Below are 25,904 nucleotides of genomic sequence, written 5' to 3' on the forward strand. Positions count from 1 at the left end.
CCCGGCTCGGCGCCGCCCGCAGCCCGGCCCTGCTGCCGTGTCGCTGGGGCCGGGGCTGGCGGTCCTGGGCCGCGGGGAGGGTGGGGGAGCCCCGGGGGGGCCGGGCGGGTGCTTCCCTTGCTCGCTCCTGTCCCGTTCACACGGCTCGGTTTCAGGCTGCGGGAGGTGGGCTCGGGGGGACGCGCCCGCAGCGCCGCCGGCAGCCACCTGAGCCGCCCGGCGGGGCGGTGCCCGCTCCGCGATGACGGCAGAGGCGGGCGACGGGGGCGTGGGTGACGCCATCGGGCGGCGCCCGGCTCTGCGCGGCGCGGCGCGGCGCGGACGGGACGGGCCCCGAGGGGACGAGCCGGGGAGAGGCCATGGCTCCCGCCGCCGTGCAGCCGCCCGAGATCCAGTTCGCGCAGCGGCTGGCCGCCAACGAGAAGCGCATCCGGGACCGCGCCGTGAAGAAGCTGCGGGGCTACATCAGCGTCCGGACCCAGCGCCCGGCCGGTACGGCGCGGCGGGGCGGCCCGGCATGGCCCGGCGCTGCCCGCGGGCGGTGGGGCTGTAGCGGCGGGGCCCGGGATGGGGCCGGGCCGGGGCCGGCAGCGGCGCGGCGCCGGTGAAGCGGCGGCCCCGTCAGGCTGGCGGGGGGGTGGGGTAAGCACGTGTGGCGGAGGGCCGGGGCCCGCCCCCTGCTCCCCGCCTCGCCCCCGCCACCTGGGGGGGTCTGTTGGGGGATTTTTGGTCAGTTTTTGCCTTCTCTCTTTTTTTTTTTTTTTGGGGGGGGGGGTTGTTTTTAATTTTTTTACTTTTATGCCTGTATTTCGTCACAGGGAGTATTTGCCCCCGTGAGCCCGCCGGCGTCGGGCGCGCTGCCGGCAGCCCTCGCCCGTGAAGCCTTCCCGCGGCCGCCGCGGGCAGCCGGGCACGGCGCCGGCTCGGGGGGCCGGAGGAGCCGGGGAGGGGGGCGGGGAGGAGGAGGAGGAGGAGGAGAAGGAGGAGGAGGTCTTGCTGGCGGCACTGACGCTGCCGGGGCTGGAGCAGTTTAGCTCACATGCTCGTTCCCAGGAGCAGGACGTCAAGGCACTGAGCTGACCCAGACTGAGCCCACCCCGGGACGTGGAGCGTACGGTTTCATTTTCTGCTGTGCTGCCCGGTGAGGTGGCGGCTGCCTGTTTCTGTGACTGATATTCAGGAGCATTGGAGGGAACCGCCTTAGAACCAAGAGTCCGGTGCGTGGGCACTTCAGTAGCGTCCCTGGAGACAGCTTGTGTCTAGCCGTGCCAGTCTGAAGCTGCCCGCACCTGAAGGTGCCTCCTGTGCACCCTCTCCTCATGGACGCAGGTTACAGGAAGCTTACGAGGTCAGTCATAGCGTTGTGTGAACGCATGGATCCAGTTCAGCGAACCTTCCTGTCGGAGCGATAAGGAGCACAGTGCAGAGATGCCCAAGAGGTTCTGTGATGTTTCTGGACTGCTTTTTCCAGCATGCTGTGTTGCAGGCTGGGCACAACACAGGAGGGGAAACTGGTCATGAGCATTTGCAGAGCACTGTGTCTGACCTAGCAAACCTTCCTGCAGCATTTGGGAATGTGGCACTGAGCTTTATGCATACACAGTCCTTTGGCTTTGAGGAAGCCGGCCTACACCTGGCACCCCAAGAGCTAAACTGAAACTGGAGTGCTGGTTGAACCTGAGTTACTTCCTTGAAAAGACACTGGGGAGTAGAAGTTGTTTTTTTCTCTTTACCATCTTCCCTTTCCAAATAGTATTTGACCCATTAGCCACATCTGACAGAGGGAAGAGCACATACGAACAGCCTTACAGGGTCAAGCCAGAGGGTCAAATAGCCCATTATCCCAGTTCTCACAGTTACCGTAGATCTAGGGGATGCGTAGGGACTAGTAAGAGCACACAAGTGTACATTGTATTCCTCCCAAGTACTTTCTGAGCCTCCAGCTATTTTTAGCTCTGGAGACTTCCTAAGCTGGACACGGCTTCTCTGTGTTCATTAGTGCTCTGTGCATCTCACTGCGAAGTGCAGATTCCTTTAAATTTGTGGAAGTAGCCTGCCAGATGGACAGGAGTGCCCTAACTAAGGGAAAAGGTTGCAGGTTAAGCTAATGCCTTAAGGTACTAGGAAACCACCACAGGGAAATTGTCAGTTGGGACATGAACCTTTCGCATGTTAAGGTCAGCCCACCATGAAATGCAAATGAGTAGGAAACAAGGGTGACTAATTTCCAGAGCTCTTAGATTTACTTACTGCTACGTACTATTCAAGCTAGCTAATATTAAAACAAAGGTTAACTTCTTTGGACTTGGAGAGAAAGCGTTATATTCAGGAGAGAGATTTTTTTAAAGTTACTTGTTAATTAGCAGTCTTATATCTAACCAGCGTTCTGAGATGAGGCTCACATGTTGGATAACCCAGCTAGATACCCTAACTTCAACAGCTGAGAACATGCTAGCTTTTGAAAGAGGTGGTGGAGTTCACCTGATGTTCCCCTCAGTCAAATGTTTCCTAGGTAGGCAGGACTGCTCAGTATGGTCTGTGCTGAGGCTGAATTACGGGGTCATGCTGGGGAAACGTCTTCAAAGAGCTAGAGCTTTTAATTTTCAATAAGAAGTCAAACTCTACAGAAGGCACAGAACTACAGAAGGTCTGAAGTCGTCGTGCCTGCAGATGAACTTGGATGAGTACATCATTCCTTGGAAGTGGTCCTTTTTTTCGTATTAACTCATTCTTCTTAAAATCCTTACCTTGGAAGAGAAAAAGAGCATGCTGTGCTGGGCTGGTAACAGGAGGGTATCTTTATGGAGACAATCAGAAAATGATTTGGTGAAAGAATAGTAAATAAAAGTAACTTTTGGTAAACGAGGAAAGATTGCTGGGTGGTTTCCTGTGTGACAGAGCTGCACTTACTTGAGCCCAGATTCATGAATGATTTATGGCATTTCCGCTGAAATGAGCCCATGTGGATCTGGTCCCTAGAGATTATCTAGAATAGGAAAAATTGCAACAATTTTAATGATAGCAGTGTCAAAACAGCATAACTCCCAGCAGAAGTGCTAACAAGGCTTGCATTAAAGTAGCGTATCTTCCATGAGTGGCTGTAACATTACTAATCCAAGCTCCCAGACTGTATATGGGGACAGACTTACAATCCAAGCACTAAAACCAAAATCTTACTCAAAGTAGCTTTAAGGTAAAGAAGGCCTTCAGTTTTGCATGCTGTGGTTGCTAATGCTATAGATTCAGGTTTTAAAATAGCTTTGCTTGAATGATTATTATTTGCCAGCTGTAGATGGCAGAGCACATAAAGGTGAAAAATGAAAAACCCCATCTTGAAACTACTTTTTGAGTGACTACGATAAGAGACTTGCTCTAAAACCTTTCGATCAGGGTCCTTTGTCAAATGGACAAAGGACTGCCCTAGAACACTTTAAAAAGTGCTCAATGTATGAAAAGCAACCCCACAGAAGTCCGTGTTCCCTAGACAGGGAAGAACTCCACAGCCATCTCTATAGGTAGTAGCTGACATCCCCTGGACGTAAGTCTTATGTCTGATCCCTCTGTAGAGTTAGTGCCGCATGTGAGGTTAAGCCTGCTTCTTACTGCTACGTACGTAGCATATAATTCTGTTACGAAATGTTATTAATTTTAATATTTCGATGAATATTAAATCAGTGAATCAAATTGTTTCATATTTAATCTTAATATTACTGACAAATCTAAATTACGTTCGTAACTAATGCTTAATATTACTAGACATATTGTTTCCTATGTAGCATTTTGCATGTTTCCTTCACTTAGCTCTACTTCCTTTCTTTTTAACCAAGCATGACTGCAGACGGTTTAACTACTGTGTTTACACCTTTTTTGTCTGAGTGGAGAATGATGCAGTAGTGGTAACTGCTTTCAAATCATTTGGTCGCGGGAGGAGGTACTCAATTCAGACCTAGCACTGGGTCTCAGGCTTCTTGATTGGCAGACCCCTGAAAATTTTTCAAAAGTGACAGTGATCTTTTTGGAGCAAATTTGACTTTACTGATGATGATTACCTTTTTAACGTGTTTTTTCTTGAAATTACTTGAGAGTACTTAATAGGCCATAATTTGAAAATAGCTGTAGTAGGTTATTGTAGCTGCCTTGTAACAGTATGCCATTATAATTTTCCTTCCCAGAAATGTATCTGATGTCATGAATAACCCAGTTTTTAAAACATTCTTGAACAACTGTTACTGAGAGTAAAATTTTATTTTCCATGTAGTACTTCCCTTCTGTAATGTGTGATTTTGACTAGAATGTGAATTTTTATACTGTTAATAGTGAAAATATTCTTTCCTGTTACAATTCAGATGATACTGTACCTCAAGACTGACTGCAATGAAAATATTTTCATTATAGTTGCTCAGGCTCTTTGATTATGCATTTTAATATAGAAGTAAATTTTTTTGACTGCTAGAAGCTTATTCTATCAAAACAAGCCCCTAGTAAGGAACAAAATTATTGGTAAAGCGAGACATTATGTAAAAAAAAAAAAAAAAGAAGACAAAGCAAAAAGCCATGTCAGTTGATTTGCACATCACCTCTGTTGCAAAATTAGATATGATGCAGTCATTAAAAATCTGTCTCAGACCTGGTGCTAAAAATATGCTAGAGAGATTTATCAGAATTATCTTAGTATTCATCTCCTCTCATCTGTGATTTCTTTGAAATCTTTGTTACTTTGGTACAAGATAGAAGCTTACTGTCATGGAGTCACTGAAATACTCCAAGTTGCCTTCCAATTAGCATGCTTACAGTAGGAACCAACGTTTGCCCAAGAGAATATAACAGAAACAAAGAGGAGAGCAGGGAACAGAGGGAACTGCATGAAAACATTTTGATGGAAATGTGGGATTTTTGGTTTTCATTCAGACTTCTTCTGTACCATAGGTGGCTTCAGCCAGGAAGAACTGCTAAAAATATGGAAGGGCCTGTTCTATTGTATGTGGATGCAGGATAAACCTCTGCTACAGGTATAGCAACTGGTTTTATATTTGCTTGAGTGAGTCTCTTCTAAAATACACTGTAGGGACATACTAATTTAGAATAGTGAACATGACCTTAGTTTTGCTCACCAGTTTTTTTTTCTTCCCCTGCTGTTCATATGTGGCACGTGCAGGAGGGGGGACTGTAACTCTGATCCTCACCACATGAACAGAAGCCTAAATGGTATCATGTTTGGAGTCACCCTCTGAATGGCAGGCGTAGCTGTTTACCTTCCAAAACCAGAACTGAAATATATACCGTTATGAAGTGCCTTGATTTGGTGGAACTAAAGCAGTAACAGCAGGTTGCCCTTAACTGCAACTACGACGTACAGGCAACCTTTAGGTAGCCTAGTTTGAAAGCTTCACACTTTCTTTTCTTTTGGTAGTTCAGTGGCACTTCCTCTACTACCAGCTTCATCTCTACTACTGACTTTTGTCAGCTGCTACCAGTTTGTCTCCCTACTTTGAAAAAGATCCCAGTTTGGGAGTACCAGATCTTAGTAACCTCACTTAATAATCAGTTTTCAAATCACTTGTCTGTTTGCATGAACAAGGTTTCTCTCACACGTGGCACAGAGAGCTCTACCTACAATTAAGCTATATGAAAACAGTACCCCTGACGTTTTACATCATTTGTTAATTCAAATACATGGGATTTTTCTCCTGCTAATTTAATTTTGTCTGCTGTCAAAAAGATGATTTGTGCAGAGATCTGGTGAAATGAACAAGGCTTGATACCCTTGAATCTTCTCTTAACTGCTGACCTAATCCCAGTGGAAGGATAACTGTAGTACTAAAGCAGCTGTTAAGAGAATATTTTTAATTTTGAGGGATGTTTCATGATATTTGTACTACTTGCTGTTTTCTGGTTGCGTGTTTAGTGAGGAGACCAAGCTCTGAAATGTGTATACTAACTGCATTTATTTACTTTTAGGAGGAACTTGCAGACAATATCTCACAGCTTATCCACGTGATTCAGAATACAGAGGCTCGTAAGTACTGTTTCATTATCTAACACTTTGTAAGGTACTTTCACCTTTGGCAATTTTGAGGCCACTATCAGAGTGCCAGAATAGAGACAGACAGATGGGGTGCTGCTTTGTTTTTTTTTTTCTTCGCTTTTTGTCCAACTGGCGTGTGTGATTGCATTAAGGGAAGCATGAGATGCAGTTTGTTTCTGGTTGTTGCAGGGAAAGAGTTGTATCTTCAGTGTGATAAAGGTGAGACTTTGCAGGGTGGTTAGCAAAGCAAACTTGTCCCCATACTTTGCCACTCTGCATAGATGTACTTATTCTGTATATTTCCTACTCAAAACCAACCTTGTTTCATGAGCTGTTAAGCACCTAGCATTCAAAATGCTCTTGAAATAGAGTGCTCAGTCGACACCAGAACTTGCATGGGTGGAAATGAGTGCAGAATGGATATTTTGCTCTAACTTCTGTGTATATAACACAAAATAGATACAAAGCTGTCCCTGTAATTACACTTGTCTTTAAAAGCAGCTGTGTGCCTTTTCTTGTGTTGTTCTGCAGTTTAATTGACCTGTCCTTGTACCCCTCTCAAGCACGTCTTCCCATAGCTCTATCCCTGTCACTAGGCAAATCCCTAGGGAAATGCATCCCTTTTTCACATTGAAGTAATTTCTTGAGATTCTTTTAGGTTGGCAAAATAAACTGTTGTGCCAGGCATGCAGATATTTTTTCTTACTCTCTTACAGGACACCTGTTCATTCAGACGTTTTGGCAAACTATGAACCGTGAATGGAATGGGATAGACAATCTGCGTCTTGATAAGTTCTATATGGTAATACTAACACTGTTGTAGATCTTTTCTGCAAGAAAAGGTGTGGTGGCGCTGTGCTGGAAGGTGGCTTTGTCTGCACATGCATTTATGTATATTGTAAGAGAAGAGAGGTGGCTATCTTCTTGACGCATTGCAAGAGATACTTGTTTTAAAGGCTTTCACTCACCACAGCAAATCTAAAAGCCATTACCGTTTATGTCATGCTGCAAGTGCTTTCTTGTTTGCCTTCCTTTATAACATAGTGATGTTTCTCATTGATTTCTATTAGGAATATAAATACTGTCTCAGAGGACACTGCATCAACATCAGTTATTTAGATCAGACTGTTTAAAGACTTTTTTATGACTCTGTATAAAGTAGTTGTCACTAGAACCCCAACTTTCCACCACTAAAGTATCCACTGTAGTACATTCAGCTATCAGAATTCTTCCTTAAGGAAACACTGTATTGAAACAAATAATAAAATCAGTGAGAGAAGAATCTTAAAAGACCTGCCTTTGTAAAGAACAAAATCACATTAGTCATCTTCTTTGAAAGAAATTAATTGCAGGCAGTATCACTGCTGGTTTGTTTCTCAATGTTAGCAGAAACCAGGTACTTCAGTAAGTGAAGTGTTTTGAGCCAGTTTAATGTAGCTATTTTACATATGGCTGGCTGTCAGTGCAAGTTTCAAGGACATGAAATTATTATTGTTATCATTGGTCCGATATTGTTGTCTCCCGTTTAAGCTGTGGGTATTTTTAGATTTGGCAGCACTTAATGAAGAAATCAGGGTGATGGAGCAACAGAAAGCTGTATAGTAGAAATGGTCATGGGTTTTTCTGGGCTTAGGGTATGAAAATAGTTTATTGTCTTTTGAGCTTCACAGCATCCTTCTGTTGCTTGACATGTTAGACAAGTCTGTCAAAATGTTCATATGAGGAAGCTTTCCACCTTGTGCTACGAAGAGGTTTACTAAGAATTCTATTCATCTTACAGTCACAGTAACTCCTTTGTCTGTTTTCATCAACAACATGTATAACAAATTTTGTACTTTGCAGTTAATGCGTAAGATTTTGAGGCAATCCTTTGAAGTGCTGAAAAGAAATGAATGGGATGAAAGGTAAGCAGATTTCTGGATGTGGTTGCATCATAAAGAAGTTGCCCAATTTACCTTTATCAAATATATTTTCATTTAATAGATCCTTTTTCTCCATAGATGGCGCTGTCAGGAAGTCTTAACACTAAGGCTTATTTGTTCTCCAGATCGCTTAGGATATATAGTTTAGAAACAAAGTTAGGTGTTATGTGTCATTAAGTTAAGTACACACTGCAATCGATAACTCTAACGTTCACCTAAGCCATTTAGTGTATGTTTCACAGAAAGAGATTTGAGAAAGTAATTCATGTATGCTTATGCAAAACCTGAGCATAGGAGCTTGTCATGTCGTATTCCAAGCAGCCGTGAAACCTGAGGGCTCCTAATTTATAATGGATTTTGCTAGATCTGACTGATTTAGCCAGGAGAGCTATCAATGGAATATCACCTGTGGAGAGATTAGACAGGGAACCTGCATCCCAGAAAATACAGAAAAGGAATTTTTTTTTTTGGTTGTGTTGTGTTGTTTTTCTGATTGGTTTTGACTTTTTTAATTTTTATTTTACTGTGTTTAATCATGTTCTTATCAAAAGATAAGTCACCTCCTTAATTGTAAACTGTCTTCCTGTTTGTTGTATACATCAGTGGTTTTGTTTGTATTTCTTCCATATTCTATCAAATGGCAAGTAATTGCAGCCATCTTGCTCTGTCTAGAGCCCTTGTGCCACTTCTAAGCTTGCTCTGTGTTTAAACTGATGAAGAGCTTTAAGTCTTTTAATTAAAGGTGCTTGATAACCTGGCGTTAAGGTTATCCTTTCTCTCTCTTGCCTTCTGAAATGTGGAATGCATATAGGCATGTTTTTGTGGAAATAGAAAGGAATGCAAAGCTAAAGCACACCCCATCCCCTCTGTTCTACCTTAATTTTGCATTGGGTAAATGCGCACAGGTTGAAGAGATGAAAATGCTCCTTGACAGCAACAGAAAGTGTGGGAGGAGGTTTGATAAAGCCGAAGCCCTTCTTCCCCACACACATTCCCATGGCAGAGTCATGGTCACCCAAACTGATCTCTGACAAGGTTTCTTAAGGCTTTGACCTCCCTTTATCCCACTTCACTGAAAGGACGGCCTGGAGGCCCTCCACCACCAGAGGAGGCAGTGTGGGAAGAGAAGATCATGATTCCTTTCTTGGCGGAGTGAGGGAGCTCAAGAGCTGCCTCACATGTATTTCGTTTCTCTTTTATTTTAAAATGCTTTTGAAGAAAGAAGTATTAAAGTAAAACTGAAATAATCTTTATGGTTTTGGAATGCTTTAAATTCTCTTTAGAACTGGAAACATTTGTTCTGGGCAGGGGATAAAGTGTGGAATATACAAAGGTTCACTTTCCTGAAGGATAGCAAGGATAGGCCTCAGAAAAAAAAAAGAAAAAAAGTCCCAAGTGCAGCTTAGATGCAGCAGTGGCAGCATGTCTCTGAGCCATGTCACTCCAGCAGTATTTGTTAGTACTCCAGAAGCCAGTAACTGAAGAGAGCCACAGTCCTACTTGTACTCAGCTCAGTCCCTTCTGGCTCGAGCTATCGGGATGATAATTTTTTTATGCCTAGCTTAGCCCTCCATCTGTTCTTCAGTATAATTGTTTTGCTCTAAGGGACAGTGGATAACATGCTTTAACGAAGACAAAGTCTGCACAGCTGAAATGAGCTTGAGAATGATCAGTATTAAATTTAATCCTTGGGTGTGCACCAAAATGAAAATCGTCTAATAAAATGGAAGGGTACGAGGTGTTGCCCATCAAGGATGGATGAATGCAACAGCTGTGTCTTCAGAATGCCCTGCTCAAATGGCAGAACCTCTCCTCCTACACATCAATTATATGGCATAATAAACTCCAGTCCAAATTAAGGTGTGAATATTAAAACAGTGATTTTCACTGTAGCAAACTGCATTGAGTGGATTGTCTGATGCTACAAAATCATCTAGACTGTAAGGAGTTCTGGTTATGGATGGATTTTTTTTTAAAGTTTGTTTTAAGATATGAAAATTGGTCACTGGATTTATTTCTTACTAGTGTTGGACAGCTGTCTTAAAGAACTGGTAAAATCGAATGACTAGAGTTTGTTATCAAAGCAAATAGAACGTGAGCAATTGAATATGAATATTTTGTTCTTTTTTTCTCTTTTTTTTTTTTTCCAGTCTAATTGAACTATTCCTGCAGCTACTAATGAAAGAAGTTATGGACCCGGGCAGCAATGCTCCCATTGGGATAAAGTTACATTTCATTGATATCTATCTGGATGAATTGGCTAAAGTTGGTGCAAAGGAGGTTAGGAAATACGTTGTAATTTTCTTCCTGATTAATGTTAACTGTGGCATGCAGCATTTTAGAAGAAATAGAATTTTTAGATTACGTATGTTTTAACAGTTTTAAATGTAACATAGCAACACTGAATAAGCACAAAGAAAGTGACTTATTACAATTTACGCTTTTACTTTTGTTCATTTCGTGGTGTAGATAGTGAGAATATAGTAGTTTCTCTCAAGTTCCTGAGTACTGGTATACTGCTCCAAATTGAGGTTGGAAATAGCGATAGAAAAGTTACACCATTCTTATTTGTTTGTTTCAACAGGAAGGACCTAACGTCTTTTCTCTTGTGTGAACGTGTTTGCCAGTCTTTGCTTTTGCAAAAACTGACACAAAGCCTGCTCTTGGCTGATTGTATAATACATCTAAATAGAGGAAGAAAGTGAGCTTTCAAAGTTACCTATTTGCTTGTTGTTGGCTTCAAACATTGTTGCCTGTGCATTGAGCAATTTACCCTCTACATCCAGTTGTTCGTTTTGCTGATGACATCTGTCTCTCTTTGCTGTGTATTGCCATTTCAGTCGCCCTTAATTTTGGTTGATGTTACAGTGCTGCAGAGTTTTGCAGCAACTGAAAGCCTGCTACTGCAGCTGTCGCTGCTGACCTTCTTCCAAAGAGTCTATCTCCTGTTACTCCACTAGGGTGAGCTGCCTGCTGCCCCACACTTCTTCCCAGGTTTCTGCTCGTTTACTTCCTCTGGTTTCTGGCATCTGGTACATCTCATCGCAACGGATGAAGCTGTTAGCAGTTTTCCATTTGTATTCTTTGCAGTCAGTACTGGAAGCAATCCTGCCTGCAGCGTTTGTGGTTCTGGATTGTGCAGTGTGACAGAGATGATGTCTGCACAAGAGCAGTGCCTGCACTTGGAGCCCAAATAATTTCTGCAGCTCCACAGTCACAAAACCCTCATTCCATGGCTAAGCCACTCATAAGAAGCATGGGGAATTACTCCCCTAGACTATTTGAAATCACAGCTGATGCTTATAAATTGAATTTAGGGAAGGATTTTTATCTTTAGTACTACCGACAGTGTTTTAGTCCAAGTGGTCCAGTTAAGAGAAACCCAGATCTTGTTCATGTCTGCTACAGAACTTCTTAGTGAAAGAGCACAAAATTATTTAGGTTTTCTCTGCCTCATGTTTCCATATCTAAAATAAGAAGCTTTGTTGTATTTCTGTACTCGGTAGATTAAATTCTGCAAAGCAGTCAACGTTTCTATAATGATTCTAAGGAATATCTGGAAGTTAGTGGTAGCAGTGGTAACAAAAAGTCACTGGATACTCCTCTTAGTTGGAATTGGACACTATGCTGAAAGACTTCGACTTAACTTCTTAAAGAACATCCTCCTACGCCAAATATTTAAGGAATTTGAGTGTACACATACAATATTTACTGTACTAATTATTTTTTTTCTTTCTAATCATACAGCTTACAGCAGACCAGAATCTCAAGTTCATTGAACCTTTCTGCAAAATTGCTGCCAAATCAAAGGAGTAAGTTTAATGAAAGGATAAATATTTTTTAAGAAATTGTGCATATACCACTCCATATGGTAATAAATGGATTGAAGAAGAGTCATAGTATAACTTCAGAATGTAGAGAAAGAAGGATATTTTACTAACAATGTGCACAGTCATTTGAAAATAACTTGTGTTTATCAAAGCTATAGATAACTTTCATTGATTTATAAGAACTATATCAACCTCTGTTCATTGGTTTTGTCTGGTTATATTTTCTTTTTTAAACATGCATAGAACAGCTGAGCTGGTTAGATTCTTTGTTGTTGCAGTGTAGTAGAGCAGCATATAAACACAGTGAGATTTAAGAGGGGACCATTGGTAGGACACTATTTCCATTAAAGGACTGCTGTTTAGGAAATAACAGGTTCACTTTCTCATCTGGAGAGCTAGATGCTCTTCCACTTTCTTTTTTCTTACCCATTTTCCCTGTATCGCTCAAATTTCCATTTTGACTCTCATCCCTGCTCTCTTGTAACACAGTCGATGTGTGCTGCATGCTGTAGCCACTGGTATCTTTGAGATCATTGTGGATCAGTCCCCCTACGCCATCGAGGACATAATGAAAGAACTGGGTAGCAACAGTGATGAGGAGAATGTGTCTGAAGAAGACGAACAGGAAAATGAAGAGGTGCTTAAAACCAAAGGTGAGGAGGAAGTTCTAAATGGCCTTGGTAACACTAGCTAGGATTTAAAAATCTGTTTCTTAAAAATACCTTTCTGCTTTGAACCAGTCAAACACATGTTCAAGGTGTTCTAAGGCTAATTGTGTTTTCCTCTCTTCCCTTCACACGTGCTTAAACAAAGTGACTGCAAAAATCAGTGGTCTCTATAAAACCAGGCAATACCAGCTTTCTGCAACAGTGCTAGATGGTAACGCAATCTGGCTTTTGGCTCTTGGAGGTCCATAACATTTTTGAAGAAGATGAGGTTTTGGCATTCTGTGGGAGTTTTAAATTTAAAAAAAAAAATTAAAAAGCTGAGCAGGAAGATATTCAATCCGGATATACTCTGGTACAGAGGCAATATTTTAAAAGGTGCTTAGATAATGCCACAGTTGTGTATTGCATAATGGTGACATAAAGTAGTTAAATCAGTCCAGGTTCCCAAGATCGCATGAAGAAAAATGCACCTGATCTTCCATCTGTCAGAGTGCTGTGTGCTATCTCTGTTTTTATAAACTAAACATTAATATTCAGCCTTTTTTTAATAATAGCAGACAGATGCTTGTCAAGAAAATCAGCACAGAGCTCTGAAAAAACAGAGGATGTTTGTGAAAATGATGATGATGATGGTATCGGGACTGTTCTTCAGGTTTGTGGCTTGCTTGCTCTGCTATTGATACTCCTCCACTGTTTTCTTTTTTCCTACATCTGTCAAGAGGTACAGAAGTAAAGGGTGTTAATTGGGTAGACATTACAAAATTTTAATCTCCTTGTGCTTTAATGTAAGGTGGTATTTATGCAATGTGTACTCTATTTATGTAATGTGTAGTAGTTTATAAGAAAATAAATCCATGTCTAAATTCTGAATTCTTCTTTCCTCTCTCCCATACCTTCTTTTATCTGCTCCTCCCTTCCTGTTTCAGGAGTTCAAAAATGTATGGCAAAAGCCAAGTCACTGTGGGTGTTGAAGCAAGCAGCACAAGTTTCACTGACAATAAGAGCAAAAGTAATGGATGATGGGATACATAGGAGAGGGTAACATGTTGAAGTTTGGGGTTTTTTAGGCCCTCTTCCAGTGCAGTGTAGTGCTTTTGACAAATCCACCAATCAACCATGCGTGCAGGTAGATATGCTTCATGCGTCTGCAGCTTTTAATCAAAAATTAGGACATGACACACTTTAAATCTCATATTTAGCTAAATATTTGCAGGAGTTTTGAAGTTGGTTGGCTTCTCTCTTGAGTAAGAATTAAGGTTAGGAATGTTTGAGAAAGTGATACTGAGTTCAACTGTTCTGTTTATGAAGCAACCATCTGTAAAAGTCAGTATACATGTGTGAAGGGCGTGTAAATTTCAACAGAGAAAAAAATACTTTGGGTTTAAAGGAAGTGGCTGTTTAAAGGATGTGTGTGCTACTTGAAGCGTTGATAACACGAGTCACATTGGATTATCTGGCATGAATAAGGTAACTAAGAAAAGCTGTTTATACTTTCCTCCAACAGTTTGATTATAGGGCTGTTGCTGACAAACTCTTTGAAGTGGCGAGCAAGAAAAATACACCTTCCCTTAACAGAAAGCGTCTGTACAAGCTGGTCAAAAAGTGAGTTCTGTTGAAATACACCTTGCATGTACCACCTTGTCCTAAACAACTTTGCTTTCTTTGCTTTGCTTTCTCCCCACCCTCGCTTGTCCTGGTGACAATGTCACGAGAGCAGGCTTGCCTCACAGCCCTGGCTAACATGCGTAAGGTGCCTGAAGCCTGTGCTACTGTCCCTCATTGGTACTAGACAACTGCAGCTAGCTGAGGTGTATCTACACTGAGTGGATTTGTACTGCAGGATGTGACATCAGATTGTGTGTTATGCAAATTACGGATATGGGAGAAGTGTTAAATTGCTCTTTTATCAATACTTTCAGTGATTTGGTTTGAGTTTTTGGATTTCTGAGGCAGATCTCTTCTGGAATGAGTTCTTTGTAACTTCCCATGTAAAATATGTTGTTCGTATTTTGACAAAACCATAATAAGTACAGTGACACTGTGCTGCTAGTGTTATTATTGGTACTAAACCAGTAATACTGTTTTGTTTTTCCTTCTCTCCCTTCCACCCCACCTCCAGGTTCCAGGACTTAGCAGAAGGTAAGGACTGAGCAGCATACATACAGAGTCAGTAGGTTCTTTCCATTAAAGGATATATAATGTTCCCATACAATGTGTATTGCAAATCGCTTTTTCTTTCTTTTTTTTTTTTTAATGTGTATTTCAAGGATATTGTTTTGGGGGTTTTGTGGTTTTTTTTAAAATCTCATTAAGACACATTACATGTTTTTGGTGAGACGGTCAAATCCCCTTCACAATTTGAGCAACCCTGTCCTTTGTCCTTAAATGAAAGGTGATTATTTTTACTTAAACAAATAGGATTTACTTGTATGATTATCTTTTGGGTTGAGTGGGGAACAAGGAGTTGATTTTGTTTCTGTGGGAGCTAATGCTGTATATTGAACAGCATAACTGTTCATAGAAATAGAACTAGAAACACAGAAACTGTTCAATAGAAAATACTGTTAGTTTTTAGATACCTTATCCTTCCTCCTCAACAGGAATCTTCCCCCAAGATTTTCCCGAAGATGTTTCTACAGATGAAGACGACGATGAATTCAGTAGGGGAAGGCGAAAGAAAAAAGCCATCAAGCCTTGGGAGAAAAACAAGCTGGAAAAAGTAAAAGGTAAGGCGAGATCAACCTTTGGAAGAGAGACAATCTGCAGTCACTTGTGTAATTTGGCAAAGCGTCAGAAGGCAAACCTGTTGTTCAGGATGTGCTGATTTGTATCATGTTGCGGTGAAGGTTAAATGTGAAATTCAGGTCTCTTTGAAAGTGGTGGGAATTTTGTTACCAATTTTGAGGCAAGCATCAAAAATTTCAATCAAAAGCAGAAATGGAAGCAGTTGTTTGCATTGCTCCATTGAGCAGTTCCGTTTACTGTAGGAAAACAGAAACATGTCAGTCTTAAAATAGGATGACTGTTAGAATATAGGAATTCAGGGATGTTTCTGGAAAGGTGAAGAGAGTTACTGAGAACCACATGCAAGTATCTCTAGTGTAGTGACTTATATTGACGTGGCACAAGCCCAGTCATACCCAAAAAAATCTCACCAAACTACTGAACCCCTGAGTTGCCCTTCTGATGAACTTAACAGGTGGGTAATAACAACTTGTTCTGGCAATATTACTATACAAAATAGGGTTACAACGGAGAATGGCTTAGATGTTAGCTGTGACAAGGCAAGATCAGCAAAATATTACTTAGGCCAGGCGTCAGAGGAATGCAATGTTCTGACCAGCTGTAATAGTAAAACTGTTGTGCTGGCTGATAGCAGAAGAATGGTGTGACTATCTTAAAAGAAAAGGGGAAAAAAAAAAGGGGGGGGGGAATTGACTAGAATTCAGTTGTTGTAAGTACCTTTGTGTTTCACATCTGTGTTATATGGCATTCTTTTTGGGGTGGATTTAGAGGATGAACAAGAGATGTCAAGTGCGAGAGAGGCATCAGTTCCCCAGAAGAAGAGAAAAAAAAGGAAGAAAAGGGACAGCCCAACTGCTGATTCTGGAACAGCTGATGGAAATTGTGAGGAGGGAATAGCTGAAACATCTGGATCTAATGTTTTTAGCCAGGGAAAGGTGCCAGCAAATAACAAGGAAAGGAAGAAAAAGAAATTGCTAGTAAATGAGGCAAATGAGACCACAAATGTAGCAACGGACACCAGAGAAAATCACAGTATCTCTGCGCAGAACAGTCTGACTGACGCAGAACAGAGTAAAAAGAGTCAGTTGAAGAAAATGAACCCAAAAGTGCAAAATGTTCCTGTAAAGCCAGCATGTCAGAATGGACCAGCTAATGCCAGTGAGGCAGAGGATGTCAGCCCATCTGTCACACCATTAACTCCCAAGGTTGTGAAAAAGAAACAGAAAGCAGGGGCTGTCTCGGTGAATGGGGATACCCTTTTGCAGCAGACTGACATGAAACCCAACAAGGAGGGCTTGCTGGGGACCCTGTCAGGAGATGCAGGCTCTGAATCTGCACCCTCCAGAAAGGTCAAATTGAAGACAAAGCTAGTTGGTTTCGAAGGGATGAAGGTCTCCAGCCAGAAAGCAGCAACCTTGAAAAAGAAGAGAAAAGTAAAAGAGGTGTTAAACTCGGTCGAAGCCAATGGTGTTCTGGAGACTGCATGCAAGAAAAGCAGGAAGGGGGTACGTAGACCTCATTCTTTTCTCTGCCTTCTTCATGAACTGCCAGGCTCGTTTTCAAATTTGTCTTTAGCTTTCTGAGCATGGGGCTTCACGGGCAAGCTGCATGCTGATGTCATCATGCATTGTCACCAAAAATAACTCAATTCCCCAGAAATCCACACCCACTGCCATGATCTTACACCTTGCTCTGCAACGACACTAAAGCCTGTGCCAGCTACTCAGCTGAAAGAACTCATCTAGCTGAAGCTTGGGTTGTTAGGGTATGGGGCTGTCTTTTTTTTTTTTTTTTCTTTTTTTTTGGCCCCTGCGTTAATTATTCTTTTGCATGGGGTCTCTGGTTGAGTTTACGGCATGTTCACAAAGGGCATGTTTTGGCAAAAGGATGAGAATGGGAAGATGGAACATCCCTTTCTCAGCAGCAGCACCACACACTTAGATTAGTATAAGCTACTTATGAAATTGCCATCAGCAATTCCAATAGTGGCTTCTTTTGTGAGCTCACTTTTCCATCTTAAACAAATTGTTAGTTCTTTATCGGGGAAGTACTTGGGGAAGGAGCGAACAGAGAATATCACATTGTGAACTTTAATGTCATTAATGGCTGTGTGATCACATTTATGAACGGTCCAGTTTCTTAAAAAGACAATGCTGGTTTTTTGCTAGGAAGGTATGATTGTAGTCTTCTTCAAAAATTTATGTCTTGCAGTTTGGGAAGAAGCTAGTTTTTCTGCTCTCTACCTCCCACCCCCATTTTCTTGGCATTAAATAGAATAGGGTTGATTTTACTCAGCAATTTGAGAATCAAGAGGCATTTTGCACCATATATTTTTGGTAGCATGGCTAAGAGAGACAGTGCAGGGGCTCTTTCCTCTCCTGCCACTGAAATTCTTTTAACTGCTCATTTTCTGTGTATGTATTTACTCTGAAACATTTAGGGGTTCAATTATTTTGTTGGAAGTCTTGCTGACATTCTCACTTTGGTGGAAAGAAAATTCATAAACCATAAATGAGACTCACTGTACAAAACAAATCCATCTTCCTCTGACTAAAAAGTGCATGTTGCTAGCCTATCAACTCACCTCTGTTTGACTTAAGTTTAAAACTATATGATTAGTTAAGTAGTGCAGGCTCATATATGAACTTGATATAACCACTCAGTCCTTCAAGGGAGAAAAAATGCATTTTGAAACATTGCTGAAATAGTATTAAAATAGTTTTGACATTTTCTGGGTTTTTATGAGAGGAAAGAACCAAAACATTTCTTTCTCCCCAGTATGCAAACTGCATTTTTCTCACTACAGGACTTCCCAAGTGGGAACTGTTGGCTTTGTCTCCTGCTGCCTAAATATTCCGTGTTCGATACCTCGTCTGTCTTTCTCTGTAAAAGCTTAGTTTCTAAGAAAATAGGATCATGCCACCCCCATCTCCATTCATAAACCTTTGCTGCAACTGACCAACAGGTTCAAAGACCTGCGATAAATTCAAGATGAAGTTCCTGCAAGCTTCATGGAATTAGTTATTGGCACAAGTTAGTGTAGCCACTGAGGGAAGGAAAGCAGCATGACCCTAGCACTTGTCTGTTGACTGGCTGGCCAGTCAGTCCATGGGCTAGCTGGCCACTCTTCCCATGTGTAATTCCAAAGAAACTATAGCATTTGCTTTTTCTTGCCTAATCCAGGTAGCTCTGCATATATGCATGTATGTGGTGGGAGCGGGAGGATGGAGACAGAAAAGTTGGGAGTTGAGTCGGGAGGAAAATGAGAGTATTGGTATAAGAAAGAAGTGAGCAGGGTAAAGCTAAAGCATACAAATGTGGAGGAAATTGGGCTTCGCTAATTTTGTTTTTATTGCTTGAGAAATAACATGCTGGTTTATTTTCTGGTTTTAGTTATGTAATACCCGTCTTGTGCCCAGAAATCGGGAGGGGAATGTTTTGATTCTTGGTTTCAAAGACAACACCTCCCCGCAAAGAATTAGCTTCTAATATTGAGAGGGAGGAGGAGGGGAGAAGGGGAAAAAACAGATGAGGGGATGGAGTGCACCCTCAGTAAGACTAAACGGCCTCAAGTTGCACCAGGGGAGGTTTAGATTGAATATTAGGAAAAATTTCTTCACCAAAAAGGTAGTCAGGCACTGGGCCAGGCTGCCCAGGGAAGTGGTTGAGTGCCCATCCCTGGAGGTATTTAAAAGATGGGTAGATGTGGTGCTTATGGGACATGGTTTAGTGGTGGACTTGGCAGTGCCAGGTTAACGGTTGGTCTTGATCTAAAAGCTCTCTTCCAACCTAAATGATTCTATGATTATATGATTATTTCACAGTTGTTTCCAGAATTCAGAAAGCTAAAAGTCTTATGCTTTTTATTTAAAGCAGAAGTGATTTTCAAATCGAAAGAGGCCATATCCCTGGACATTTTCCACAGCACAGCTGCGAACTGCTTTAGGAATTTCACATCTGTAGGTTGCTGTGAAGCATAGCTGAACTTCCCCTCACAGTAGTCCACAGATATCTGGGGCCCACAGACAACAGGTTGGAAAGCTCTGGAGTGCTGCATTTCATTAGTGGCACTGCCAGTACAGGTCCTAAGAATTCCCTTGTGCTGGAGAGAAGGGTTGCTTTAAATGGCAATACTTGGTATGAATTTTAGGCAACAAACTAGTAGCGATACACATTCGCTGGATTTCTGAGAGTGTACACGGACTTCATATTCCACTTTTTTTTTCTCCAAAGTGTCCATCTTAGCCTAAAGACGAGTTTGTTCATTAGTTGCGCATCTTATCCATCCAGAGGCACCACAGAAGAGATTTTGCTTAAATGCAAGGAAAAAAAAAACATCAGTGCTTGTTTGCAGGAGAGCTGGGTTGGTTGTAAGGCAGCCTCATGCACATAAAGCAAACATCTTTCTTTGCACTCTGACAGGCCAGGCAAATGTCTTACAAGTTCTTCCTTCTTTGCTTTGCAATGACCTTCCTATTTCTGCACAGACCCTACCTTAAACTTCTGGTTTTGGTCATGCCACCTGCAAAATTAACTTCTGAGAGTTAACCATGATGATTAGCTTACGCGAGTACCAACTAGCTCTCTCAGCTGTGGCAATATTTACAGCAGCTGTGTGTGATATGCTCTGAGCACTGCTCACTGTACTAGGTATAGTTAACTGCAGTACTTCTGTACTGAGAGCATTTTTTTCTTTCCCTCCTTTATAGGAAAGTAGCGCTGCTCTATCCCCATTAAAGAAAAAGAAAGCAAAACCAGGCAGTGATTTTGTAAAATTTGAAAAATCAACTTTACCAAAGCCAGTATTCTTCAGGAAAGCCAGAAGCACCATCTCTTCCACCAGGGCATCCATGCAGGTAATGTGGTCTCACAGATGGCAGCTGAATCTGGGCCCAGGTCTCTTCGCAAGCTACCTGCCCAAGCAAAGGGCATGACCTCACTCATGCTCTTTTTTCCACTCTGCATTAGTCTCCTAACACGGGCAGATAAAACTGAGAATGCTGTTACATTTCCTTGTAGACAGAGTCACGCATGGCTCCAGAATTTCAGAATTATGAGCTGTAGGAATCTTTAAAATCTCTTCTTCCTTCCCCCCTTCTTTCAAAAATACCTTCGTGTTGAAAGGACACCATTCTGAACCCATTCATTTCACAAGAAAGCAAAAGCATAAACTGACTTTTGGTCTTGCTTGGCTTGGACTTTGAGCCTCCACTTCTTCCCATTTGTGGAGGCTGGCAACAGTACAGAGCTTCAAAAGACTGCACTCTTTTCTAAACCTTTTTAACATATAGTATCTTTTCAAGCCCTCTTTGCGCTTTGAGGCCTGAGTGCAGTGGGGCCAGTATATTTAATACACAAATATCTTCTTGTTTGTTGCTGAATTACGTAATGACGCTAGGGAGCATATGTGATTTCTCTACAAATGCAACATGTTTGCTTTTGGCTAGAAAAACAGTGCTGTCTTAGTAGGGGTCAGTGCTAGAGGATTGGGGGGGTTCTAAATCTAATGAAGGATGCATGCTGCTTTGCATCAGTTTTGATGGGATGCAGGTAAAAGAACTTGTAGCATTGCCTCAGAAATCTTATTTTATTTCATGTCTTTATTTTGCTTCGTAGCTGAACAAGCTGCAGTCGTCCAGCTCCAAAAAAGTCACGTTTGGCTTGAATAAAAACATGACTGCTGGTGAGTCTAATACATCTGTGTGTCTCCACAGTCTCTCTTGTAGCTGAGGAATGGGGAAACTGTATGCAGTCATACACACACCTACACTCTTCACCTCTCTAGAACAGGATGATTCTCATCCCTTTTTGCCTCAATATATAGTTTATAAACCACCCTCAAGTTCCTGTCCAGAGGAAATGGTAAAGTTTAGGACAGTCGGCCCAACAGCTAGACTTGCGCGATTCCAGGGTGCTGCTTTACTGACTTGCAGCTGGAGCCTCACGGCTAGAAAACGGTGCAGCAGAGTGACGCTCTCCTTCCTGAGCCACCTGGTCTGCAGGCCACCTCTTAGGGAAACACGTGCACTTCGGTCTTAACTGATCACTCCTGTTTCGCAGGACAAAGGTGCCGATACGCTGATGAGCTCAGGCTGTATAATAGCAGTTTCAGTTTGGCTCAGTTGGCTGCCTGCTGGTTTATTAATGGTAATGAGTAGATAAATGTCAGTTCCCGTCTGGATCCCATATGTAAGCAGACAGTGTTTTCCCTGATAAATAAATGTCTTGCTCCATAGCATAAAAGTTTATCCCATGTATTCATTTAGCTATTGTTTTTTAACTCTATGAGGTGTGCTATAGGCCAAGTTCAAATGGAGAGTAGCAGGTTTAGATATGTCTTTATGTTAATATAACAGCTGCACAAAGAGGAAAAAAAATGCCTGCCTGCCAGCAGAAGGGATAACCAAGAGTCTCTAGAACAGTGCTATTTAACAGTCAGAGTAGAGCCACATCTTACCCATCATCATCTTTTAAGCTGAAGTGTGGCGTTCTTCAGGATAGCTGGAACACCTGTTTCTGAGGAATAGGCCCAGAGTCTCCGGTCGTCTGTGAAACCACGGGGAATGGTTCACAGACTCTCTATGGATTGCAACAGACTCCATTCTCAAAGGGACTCTGCTAAGAGATTTTAGCATTTTTTTGCAGTCTTAGGCTTCTGATCCTTAGTGATGGACTTAAGCATCTAAGGCAGATTTCTGGGCTAATTCCACAATTGGTTGACGGGCCCAATTCTTCCAGGAGTCGTATTTCTTTTTGACTTGTTTGCTTGTTTTTCAACAGAATTTAAGAAGACTGACAAAAGTATATTAGTGAGCCCAGAAGGACCCTCCCGTGTGGCTTTCAATCCTGAACAGAAACCCCATCATGGGGTGCTGAAGTCACCCACAGGAACCCCAGCAGGACAGCCTCAAATGAAGAAACCATTTACTATATCAGCTAAGAAGAGACCAACTGCTATGGACTTCTTTTAAACCAACAGATGTGGCCTACTTTTGTACAGGACATTTTGCTAACCTAGAATGTTCTCTGGAGGTATTTTGAACTTCTTTATTTTTTTAAGTTAATATGAATTGTATATACAAAATTCTGATTGTGACCTGGGTCATCACTATTTTGACACCACTTCAGCTGTATCTTGAAGTACTTGTTTTGTCTATTTACAGAAAAGAAACAAAATCCAATCTCTGCTCAGGTTTGGTCTACAAAAAGCATGGTCTTTGCCCATGTCATTCCCAAGAGACTTGTTCATTTAATTAGGGAATGTTCAGGGTTTGATTGTTCCAGTGATTATTTTTTTTTTGAGTCAGTTTAAGAAAACTTGCACTTCATGCTCTTAAACTGTCTTTCATTGGACAGGGCTTAAAATGGAAAAACACAATGTAGATTTTAAACCTCCTAATTGTTGATGGATTTTAAAATTTTACCCCATCATTTTTTGTGTGTCACCCTTGACATCCTGTTAATTCTTCTTCTGGAAATAATGATTACCTCATGTCTCTGTTTAATAACAGCTGGACTTGGGTAGCTTTACAGATAGTAAGCAAGCTTTCCCTGGGATAAGAAATGCCTAGCTACTCAAGTGGTCACTGATGCTAATAAACCTTCACAGCCGGTTGCCTGCTGAGTTGGCAACAGTCACCACATTATTTTCAGTAACACAAGTGCCAAAGCTGGCTTACACTTGTCATATTGTAAGCGGGCTTCTTCTGTTTACTGTAACTGAAATAACGCTCTCACACGGGAGAAATCTTTGATATTTCCAGCTCTTCCCCCCCGCCCCCACTGCTGTCTTTCCTGAAGGTATGACAAGACTCCTAGTTTTCTACTTTAGCAGCTGGTGTCACCACATTTTACCAGAACTCAGATCTCATTCAGTGAATGAACCTCTGATTGTCCTAAAGTGAGTTAGATCGGTGTAGTGCATCTTTGGTTAGGACACACATCTCTCTCTAAAAGCTTTGGTGCCCCTCAATACAGGGTAAAACTTTACAGCCCAGACAGCTTGGTTTTGGTTTTGATGTAGAACCAGAAGATGTCTTTCTGCAGCATTTCCTTGCATTAAGTTTTTATTTGGATATTTTATTACTGTGGTGCATGTTTTGTTTTTTCTTTGCTGCTTTGGAAAAGAATGAAGTGTACTTCTGTGAGAGACCATTAATGTATTCTGAGGGGGAACTGTGAGGAAGGGGAGAGCAAATGAAAATAAAAATGTTTGATACGGTTGGAAGATTTGGAATCTTTCTTTGAAAGTTTTGCTTATGTGAATAAGGCAAAGGCTTTGCAGCAGATCTCTACATTAGAGCTCAGCTTCAAAGCACAACGTGGTGCCAAAGCAAAGCTATTCATGAAGCTTCCCGCCAATTACTTCTGTGATCCTATAAGAGAGGGTAGCTCTGCTTCATTACCTTGTCTTATGATAACTGGTAAACATTTGGCTACTTCAGCCAGCAAAATTAAATTTTGTGACATATTTGCATACTCCAGTACTACTTTTTACCAGTGTCTGATGCTAACCTCTGCCAGCTCACTCCCCGTAAGCAACTGGATTGAAACTGCTTTTTCATGGCTCATCTAGAATTTCTTCAAAATACTTGTGTACTTGTAGATTGCTGGTTGGTCTCAGTTGCTCAATTCTAATCCATGCCAGTTCCTGCACTAAGTTTGTGACAGTCCATGGTTTGTGGTACAGCCAGAAAGTCATTTTGCTCATCTTTTCTTGTTTAAAGTGAAGGACTGAATTTTATTTGGTTTTGTTTTAATTTGTATTTGTTTGAGTGATCAGGAAAGAACTCTGGAGAATACATCTGATACTTGCTGTTTGAGCAATTCTTGTTCATTTATTTTTTTTAAAAATCTCATTGTATATTAGCATAATGCATTTTTTTGACAAGACGATGGTAAGTGGGATTTAACAAAGACTGTTCAATATGTTGTACTGTTTATCTTGTACTGTGGGTAAGAAGTCTCGTGTGGAATATGCATAAAAGCATTTGTATGTGCATGGTGGTTAATGCCTTAGGTTGAAGATGCCATATTCCTCCAAGGATATAGATGCAAACAATCAGTAGGTGGATCTGGTGTGCACAGAAAAATCCAGGATCAGGGATGCGTTGGGATTTGGGTTTGTTTGGTTTTGGTTTTAATACTTATAATCTGTTACGGAAATGTATTTAAATGGTTGTCTGGATCTTTATTTTTATTGGTTGTGGATCCATTGAACCTGTTGCTTGTCCAAATATTTTGTTGCCCACAGTTTTAAATGGAGAGGGCAGAAATGGCAGTCAGTTTTTTATCAAAAATTTTAGTGATGTGATTGCTTGTTGGGATTCATGCATAATCCATCTGTACCATGAAACTGGTGGAATGTTTTGTAAATATACGTATGTCATGTGTATCGTCTTAGTGGTGTCTGGAATTTCATTCAGGACAACTTTACAAACAAAAGCCAAGCACCATCAATGCAGTTTCATTGGCATTGTTGGGTTAAATTGAATACGTTACCCAAAATATTTGGATAGTGACAATTCCAATAAATGTTGAAGACAAAAAAAGGAGAAATAAATGTGACATCTGGGATATCCACTGCACAGACACAATGGTACTGTAAAGAGAGATGTATCGATAGGATAAGAGAGAAGAAAAACTGATCTGACCTGTTTGATATCGCTTCGTAGGTTTTTTCATAGTGTTATTCCAGCTCTGCAGCTGCCAATCACGCTCGGAGTCAAAGTAAGTTAATGTGGCATACCTTTTAAAAGACAGTATTTTGCAATGATTGTCTCTACATTTTTGTTATGAATCTGATCAACTTTGTATTTCTCAAGCTCTAATGGTTTATAATTCTTTATAGTTTCAAGAGAGCTCAAAAGCACAAAATGAATTCAGCAAGGCAAAAAGTTGAAATTATATTTAAATTATTGGGTACGCAAGATCTTTTATAGTCTATCAAAACTATGTGGCTTGGAAAGCATCAAATGCCCTTTCTGTCATTTATCTCCTGTGCTTAGACTTAATTACAGGCAGAAAAAAAAAATCTGTGTGTCATTTTATGTACCTCTGCAACAGCATTGTTAATACAAATGCAGTGTCTAAGCATTACATCATTTAGTCTAGTCCAATAAACCATCTTTTTTTGTGGACATTGTATTTTGGGTAAATCTGTAAATTTGGGGGGTGGGAGATGGGAGGGTAGCATCCAGGGGGCCTACTTGAAAGTACAAAGGAAGTTGTTCTTGCACGCATTCACGTGCTCTCTCTCTTTTTATTTTAGTTTAGTTTTATTGTATAAATAACCAAAACTGGTGAAGACTCAGACGCATGTCAGAAGTGAGTAGGGTTGTGATAGGATACACCTGTTCATACACCTTGAGCTTCTGACCTTTGTAATTGGGCCATAGAGCAGATGCCAGCGGCTGAAAGATGGCTAAGTAGATCACACACAGTCATTCCCTGACAATTAAAATTGGTAATTGAAGTGATAATGTGGTGAGAGGTGTACTTGAAAGGTATAGTTGTGCAGGTGCCAAAGTAGGTAAGAGATGGGCACTTGGAAAGACATTTGCGTGTTGTTTAGCAGTAGCACGCCATATGGAGCTACGTACATACAGGAATCCTGCACAGACAGAGTACTGCATCTCCATCTCAGGTACTGACAGGCCCAGCAACTGCGCAGGATCAATAAAAAAATGAATCGGGTTTTCTTGACAGGCACAGA

At 41.4% G+C, this 25,904-nt stretch overlaps 1 protein-coding gene across 4 annotated transcripts; it reads left to right on the forward strand.

Moving 5' to 3' along the window:
- Window positions 1-130: 130 nt before the first annotated feature.
- Window positions 131-24,582, forward strand: RRP1B (ribosomal RNA processing 1B). 4 transcript variants are annotated; one of them, XM_087757708.1, is made up of 16 exons: window positions 131-492; window positions 4,927-5,009; window positions 5,959-6,016; window positions 6,742-6,827; window positions 7,868-7,929; window positions 10,098-10,227; window positions 11,695-11,759; window positions 12,267-12,430; window positions 13,000-13,097; window positions 13,950-14,047; window positions 14,565-14,584; window positions 15,046-15,171; window positions 15,959-16,695; window positions 19,900-20,046; window positions 20,807-20,873; window positions 21,971-24,582. In XM_087757708.1, the coding sequence occupies exons 1-16, from the start codon at window positions 360-362 to the stop codon at window positions 22,159-22,161; spliced, it is 2,265 nt and encodes a 754-aa protein (XP_087613834.1). In that variant the 5' UTR covers window positions 131-359; the 3' UTR covers window positions 22,162-24,582. The 4 variants fall into 4 exon arrangements, with proteins under 4 accessions (XP_087613834.1, XP_087613835.1, XP_087613837.1 ...); XM_087757709.1 differs by having other exon boundaries at window positions 13,003-13,097; XM_087757710.1 differs by lacking the exon at window positions 131-492 and adding an exon at window positions 1,155-1,348.
- Window positions 24,583-25,904: the final 1,322 nt, after the last annotated feature.

The sequence above is a fragment of the Nipponia nippon genome, unplaced genomic scaffold (genome assembly GCF_047370975.1).
Source record: "Nipponia nippon isolate SJK-2023a ecotype South Korea unplaced genomic scaffold, ASM4737097v1 scaffold_2, whole genome shotgun sequence".
Taxonomy (NCBI): Eukaryota; Metazoa; Chordata; class Aves; order Pelecaniformes; family Threskiornithidae; genus Nipponia; species Nipponia nippon.